Source organism: Polyodon spathula, unplaced genomic scaffold, assembly GCF_017654505.1.
Source record: "Polyodon spathula isolate WHYD16114869_AA unplaced genomic scaffold, ASM1765450v1 scaffolds_1214, whole genome shotgun sequence".
Lineage (NCBI taxonomy): Eukaryota > Metazoa > Chordata > Actinopteri > Acipenseriformes > Polyodontidae > Polyodon > Polyodon spathula.
The window spans coordinates 3,803-11,012 of NW_024472697.1; the positions used below are offsets into that span (position 1 = coordinate 3,803).

Consider the following 7,210-nt stretch of genomic DNA (forward strand, 5'->3'; position numbering starts at 1 on the left):
GAAGCAGGGGGTGCTGCAGAGCACAGCCCTGTTCCTCAGTCTCATATCTGTGGTGTGGAAGGAGGGGGTGCTGCAGAGCACAGCCCTGTTCCTCAGTCTCATATCTGTGGTGTGGAAGGAGGGGGTGCTGCAGAGCACAGCCCTGATCCTCAGTCTCATATCTGTCTGCAGAGCACAGCCCTGATCTCAGTCTCATATCTGTGGTGTGGAAGCAGGGGGTGCTGCAGAGCACAGCCCTGTTCCTCAGTCTCATATCTGTGGTGTGGAAGCAGGGGGTGCTGCAGAGCACAGCCCTGATCCTCAGTCTCATATCTGTGGTGTGGAAGCAGGGGGTGCTGCAGAGCACAGCCCTGTTCCTCAGTCTCATCTCTGTGTTGCATTAACAGGGGTGCTGCAGAGCACAGCCCTGTTCTTCAGTCTCATCTCTGTGTTGTATAAACAGGGGTGCTGCAGAGCACAGCCCTGTTCCTCAGTCTTACCTCTGTGTGTTGTGGAAGCAGGAGGTGGTGCTGCTGCTGCTTGTTTCTGGCCTCGTGTTTGCACTGTGGCCTTCCTTACTGGAGCTTCCAATGGCTGGCTGACAACAGCCTGCAGAAGAAAAGCGTTGAATTGTCATTGAAACTGTCTTAAGTTTTTTAGCTTTTCTGTGTACATCACCTACTGTAGCCCACTTCAGCAATCAAGGCCATTTCCTACTTTACTTTTAAATGTTAGGTGGGATAAATGATGGAAGTTCTACTGAAAGAAACGGAAAGACTTCCTGTAGGCAATTCACATGTTGGACACATTACAGCAAGGTTTAAAAGCCAAGCTAGCAGTATTTGCGATCAAGCCCTGCACAGGTACCTTTTTTGGAGGGTCTGGCTTCTTTGCCATCGATCGGGTGTTCACTCTATTTGCGCACACTGGAGCTGGAGGGTCCTGTGAACACAGCAGGGAAACAAACACGCACGAGTCAGGGGTGCAAAAGACTTAAACCAGGGCACTCAACTAGCTGGTTAGATACTATAAAGGGAGTCTGCAGTCTTTATACTGTCCAAATATCAAAAAAGGGATGGGGGGAAAATCGAACCTTAAAGATCCCAGTGGCACAACATCAACATGGCTATGGTAACTAATATCACAGTACATCATGCAAACTATACAATGAAGACTTGCAAAGAATTGAGAAATACTACAGTCAAATCACTAAGTCACAAAACAAAAAAAAAACACCACATTCCCTTTCACTGAATGCTTTAACTTGAGAATTTATTTTAACATGTCAACGCTGAAAAGGTATAGCAATTTAATTTTTATGACAATCAGAATTTTAAAACACCCTAAAAGTTGGACAACGTTATACTACCATAGCATGTATTATTCTATTAAGAGCTATCATTTGCTCAAAATAATGCAGAGCAGCAGTTTGTTAGAAAAATTCTAACATATAAAATAAATACTTTGTTCAGCTGATGGTAAACAGAACTAGCAAATGATTGGTGATATTGCTTAAAAAACACAAACATTTACCAATACAGGTAATTAAGAGCAGAGATGAGTTTATGTAGAAAAATGCAAAGGCAAAATGATGTCCTGCAGATTGACAGCAGGGTAGAAGTGACTGGAATGCAGTGAGGCTGGGTGGGAACGCTGAACAGTACTGAGATTTGTTTTGTACAGGAAATTGAATAAAAATGAGTTTATATCAAAATGTCCTTTACCTTCACTTGCTTCATACAGCATGAAGACAAAGACTGCGTTAAAATGTGTATTCCACAATCAGTATAGAGAACAGGAATAGTATCAGTACCGTAATGTACCTAAACATCAAAACCCCCAAAAAACTGTCCTGGGGACACCCTGTGGCTGCTGGTTCTCATTCCAACTGAGCTCTTAATTATTTAACTAGACCTTTAATTGAACTAATAATTTGTTTGGACCTTTTTTTTTTTACTTGTTTTCAGGTTGCAGTTGCAGTTGCAGTTCAAGTTACTTATCAAATGTTATAGCTAACTTGAAATATGCAACTGTGGAGCTGAAAACAAGTAAAAAAGGTCTATAAGCAAATTACCAGTTCAATTAAGAGGTCTAGTTAAGTAATTGAGATCTGGGTTGGAATGAAAACCAGCAGCCACAGGTGGTCCCCAGGACCGAGCTTGAGAAGTGCCCTATACTGAATCGCATGTATTCCACATCCAGCGTTTCCTGCCCTCTCTCTTCCACCCATTTAAGTGCCCTCTGCTCCCAGTTTCTGTCCTGAATTTATATCGGCTGGAGGTAAGCTGGTCAAGGTTAAGATTAAAACCAAGTGAAGCACAAGCTAAGCACGCCCTACCTTGACTTTGTGCTGCGCACGGGTATTGGGTTGGCCTAGCACGGACGGCACGAAGAACTGGGGGTCCGGTTTGAACACCCCCACCTTGAAGACGCCCTTCTTGGCCTTCTCCCTCTGCTCCTTCATCTTCTGCAGCACCTTGGCCTCTTTGTAGCGCTCCAGCATCTGTTTGCGCTCCGCCACAGCTTTGCTGACACCCGCCGAGGCTGCAGGTTCTGCAAGGAAAAGCAGGCCAGGACTTTACCACAAACTGCATTCAACAACACTTACTCATGCATTCATTTTTAACACCCATGTTCTGCATACCAATTATTGTATTCCTCCCTCATCTCTAAATGTGAATTCTCATTTTGGTATACTCCTCATTAATTCATACCTACAACAGTAGGCATAAGCTTATTTCTCAGCTTTTGACCAACTGACACTTGAGAGTTAATTATCATATCAGCAGCAATCTGTTTAGTGGCTATTACTGTATTGAAGTGTTATAGATAATCAGATCAGTAGAATGAATTTCTGACAGTCAGAAAACTAAAATAGATCAGCGCCACTGCTAGAGAGGTCTTGCTTCGTTCATAAAGGTGGGTTTAGATAATCCTGCCAGCTCAGAGTGTTATTAACGGATATTTTTGGTCCACCCCTAATTGTAAATGCAGTAAACCGAACTACTGTTGAGCTACTTCTAGCCATGCACTGGGGATGCCATGTAAACAGAGAAGCATAATCTAAGGTAGGGATGTTCACAGTTGTTAATACAGTTTAAATGTTTTCCCAAGTGCTCATTTCTTTTGACCGTTGTCAAAACATTTCACATATACAGTGGAAGGTTAAATCGACTCTTGGATGAAGTCTTTTTCCAATAGAAGCCTTTGTTCTACACAAGTCGACTCGTCCACATTAATGTTGCAGCACACTATAAACGAATGACAGTATTCTTATGGAGGACTTCCCATGATGGGTTTTAATCTTGAAGTTTAAACGTCTAGGAAGTTAAAGTATTGAACAACCCTTATCTAAAGCACCACATTTACGCTTCAGAAAAGAAACCAACATTGAGGCTTTGACAGCCCCCCGATCAGCACAGCCCACTCCCAGACACTCACTGCGCAGCACGGCGCTCGTCTCCTGGGAAACCTCCTCAGCCTCCAGGGCAGACAGCTCACTCTCCCTCACAGTGGAGATGTTGGGGTCCTGAAGCGCCAGCCCCCTGCTCTTCGTGATCACACGCTCCCTGTTCTCTTTCTGAGACTGTGAGCGTCTGCGGGCCATCTTCACCCGCAGCAGCTCCACGCTGGCATCCTTGCGAAACCGACTGGCAAATCTCGACACGGGCGGCTCCATTCCTATTTCTGGGGGGAAAAAAAAAAAGGTGTGAGAATTGACCTTGTAGGCATTCAATATACAACACTGGGGTACTCTGATTTCACACATTCTGCTTGAAATGTATTTGGTGGCAAATTATGTTTGCATTTGTTTACACATCAAAAAAATTATACAGGGATGAAAATAAGACTCCCGTTGCATAGCAGTGTGATCCATTCGCGGTTTTACTATAATTTCAAGCCTCTACCTGCTTGTTGCCTATGCATACTGGGGCTGATCAAGCTAGTAGTGAATAGGTGATACTGCTTTGCAAAAGAAGTCTTATTACCATCATCATGCAACAAAAAAAAAAAAAACAATCTTAAATTTGAGACATCCAAAGTCACGCATGATGATTGTAAACAAGGCACGCAGCCAATAAAACCCCAGCTGGCTTTCAAGACAAACATAGCCGCGTATCATCAGCGTAACAATTTAAATTCACCCCATGTCTACCTAAAAGCAACATCGCGAAAACAAGAGGACCTAAAACAGAGCCCTCTATTTAGCTGCATCAAATTGTAATTTTAGATTTGCAGGTGTATGACTTGTTTATTTTAACGATTATTAATTTGTACACTTAAATACAATTTATCGTTAAAAACGAACCTGGAACTCGAGGATCGTAAAACAAATCTGTATTTTTTATATTCATACTGTAAATACCATCCCTATACCGCGTACAGTTTTAAAAAGCACAGAAATGTCGTTTTAAATGGATTACCGTGTTATTAAACAAACTATAGGCTACAGTATATAACACAAGACACAAATACACCCTAAATAGCTTTGCATATTAAGAAACTGCTATTAAAACGTAGTTAATTAAAAAAAAATTAGACTTAATTAGACAATAACAGTGAATTAATGTTGTTTACAAACTCGCTGCCTTTCTTTGCCAAAACCAAACAGCAAAACGTAGCCCCGTTATTCGCTGGAAAGAGACAAAAACACATTTTTTTTTTCTTCTTCTTCTTCTTCTTATCGGGTTTTAAGTGTAAATCGCTCACCTAATTCACCGTCCCGAAAACCAAACCTCAACTTTCCAACAACTTACAAGACGGCGGGGTTTTTTTTTTGAAAGTTCAATTCTTGGCACGTCATTGGCTGTCGTTTGCGGCCGGCCGACGTGACCCGCCGGTTGATTGGCTGATGCTTTGCCCACAGCTCTTAGCTCATTGGCAGCTCTGTGCGTCCGCTCGCATTTTTGACTTGTTTCATTGGCTCACAGGGTGTGCCTCCGTACCTCCTTTTAAAAAGTGCAGTTGGTTCCCAGCTTTTCTTCAATGTAGGGATCACCCTGGTGTTTGGATTTTGGGGTTTGGGAGGAGTCGTACATAAGAAACACTATATCATATAATAATAGACGTATCCCCTCAACTCAGCGAAGCCTTCTTAATAACTTTGCATACCGGTAAACTAGTGATCAGCACACGTGTCAGCCGCACCAATCGCACAGCGTGTGGGTTTCACTAACTCTGCTGTGCAGAATAGTTATTTACTATGTGGAAATATCTGGACTTTCTTCCTATGCATTTGGGACTGTCCCGATTATATGCTGTTAGCATGCATGTTTCATTTCATAGTAATAGCGTATAGCTTAGACGATAAAACAGCAAGTCATGTGAGGGAGTTTTGAGTTTCAATACAAAGAGAAATGGAGACGGTGAAGAATGGGTTTAAAAAACACACGCTGGATCACACAGCCTCGTTACATTCTGTGAACAGCGGTGCTGTCTGTCTGTCGGCTCTTCGGTTTTCCTGTTGCTTACAGGGTCTCTTATTAGGCTATATGATGCAATTTGGTGCTCAAACTGACTTTGAAACTCCAATTGATTTCTGTTCTAATCAACACCCTACACCACTTACCGCTTATTTTAGGCAGTCCTAGGGTAATCACAGAGAGGTTGGTGCAAAGCCCTGGAAAATGCTTCAAAAACCGACCTGTGGTTCAAAGCTACAGGTGGATTAAATGAACCCCAAAGTCAAGAAGACAAACGTTTTGGCTCGTGTCTTCATCAGTGTAATGCTAGATACACGAATAGTTTTATAAAGTAGTTCAGACAGGTTTTACAGTTCATTTGAGCAGCTTAGTTAATTTGCCACCCAAATATGAACCCCACAGTGGGGATGAATCCGGTATTTGCACCGATTTCCCCCACGTGTTTAGGTTTATTTTGTGAGTGGAAAAGCTGCAGCTATCAGGGAGGCAATGCGGACACGCTTCTGATAAATTCGCAGGTCTTAGTTGTATTCCTGGTTAATATCAATCACAGTTATACGTTATCCAGCTAATTTTCATTCGACTTAATATCTCTTTGGGAAAGGAGAATGCTGTTAGGGTTACCTGCAATTTGCCAGTAATGTTGTTGAAGCCGACACCCTGGGATCCTTCAAGAAGCTGCTTGATGAGATTTTGGGATCAATAAGCTACTAACAACCAAACAAGCAAGATGGGCCGAATGGCCTCCTCTCGTTTGTAAACTTTCTTATGTTCTTATGAAGTATTGCAATGTTCCGACATAGAAAAATACAGTATATATAACATACTGCATCTTGTGGCATGTATAGCTTTATTGTGAGTTTATATATTATGGGTTTTATTAGATATATACTGGATCTACACACGGAACACGATGAAATGTGGTAGAAAACAACCTCTGGAATGATCCGCTGAACCAAGTGCCACTGCTTTTAAAACAAGAGTAAAAATACACTTTTATAATGGAGCGTTTTTATGCTAAAATTATGTTCCTCTTATTCTCTGCCTTGTTTTACCGTTCTGTGTTTTCTTGTGTTTAATATTAATATTTGTCAATGTTTTTATTCATGTGAAATGCGCTATATTAAAAATAAAGATGGTTATTATTATTATTATTTATTATTATTATTATTATTATTATTATTATTATTATTATTATTATTATTATTATTTGCAAAAATGGCAAGTTTCTGCAAAATATAGTCATTTATTTTATACAGAACAGACCTAAAGTGCTAAGATAAAAGTTCAATTCTATGAAGGGACGGACATTCAGCCTTGTCTGGGCAGTTTGTACATCAACGCTCTGTCTCAGATCTTAAATGCTGTGCCATACGACAATGAAAAGCCTGCAGAGGCGGGCCCTTGATGCTAAACTGTTAGTGTGCATTGAAATGGGTTTTCTATCTCAGAACCGTACAACCTGAGGGGATGAGTGGAGAGCTTGTATTGTCATGTTTTCTGGAATAACTAACCTAATAGTATTGATCTTTGTGTTTTATTGGTTAGGGTATGAGTGAACTCCTGATGGTCCATGTGAAGTCATATGAAAAGCGTTTGGCTGTACTTATATTGACAAATCCAGGCAGTAGTGTTTATACTACATGATGGGAAACGTGAGAGAAAACAACAGCCAGCAGGACATGTGAAATCAAACATTTATTGCAAACATTTTTTAAATGGTAACAGACAGAATGCATTATTGGGCAAGACTTTACATTTGGTGCCTTGAATTACTGTATATTTACATAGAAATAGTAGTTACTTAG

At 41.2% G+C, this 7,210-nt stretch overlaps 1 protein-coding gene across 1 annotated transcript; it reads right to left on the reverse strand.

Annotated features, from left to right (window-relative positions):
* Positions 1-363: 363 nt before the first annotated feature.
* On the reverse strand, positions 364-6,034 carry LOC121309335 (disks large-associated protein 5-like). The gene is made up of 5 exons (XM_041242213.1): positions 4,690-6,034; positions 3,421-3,666; positions 2,318-2,532; positions 847-921; positions 364-588 (listed from the first exon to the last, which is right to left on the reverse strand). Exons 2-5 carry the CDS (start codon positions 3,656-3,658, stop codon positions 364-366), a joined length of 753 nt encoding a protein of 250 aa, XP_041098147.1. The 5' UTR covers positions 3,659-3,666; positions 4,690-6,034.
* Between the last annotated feature and the right edge of the window lie 1,176 nt (positions 6,035-7,210).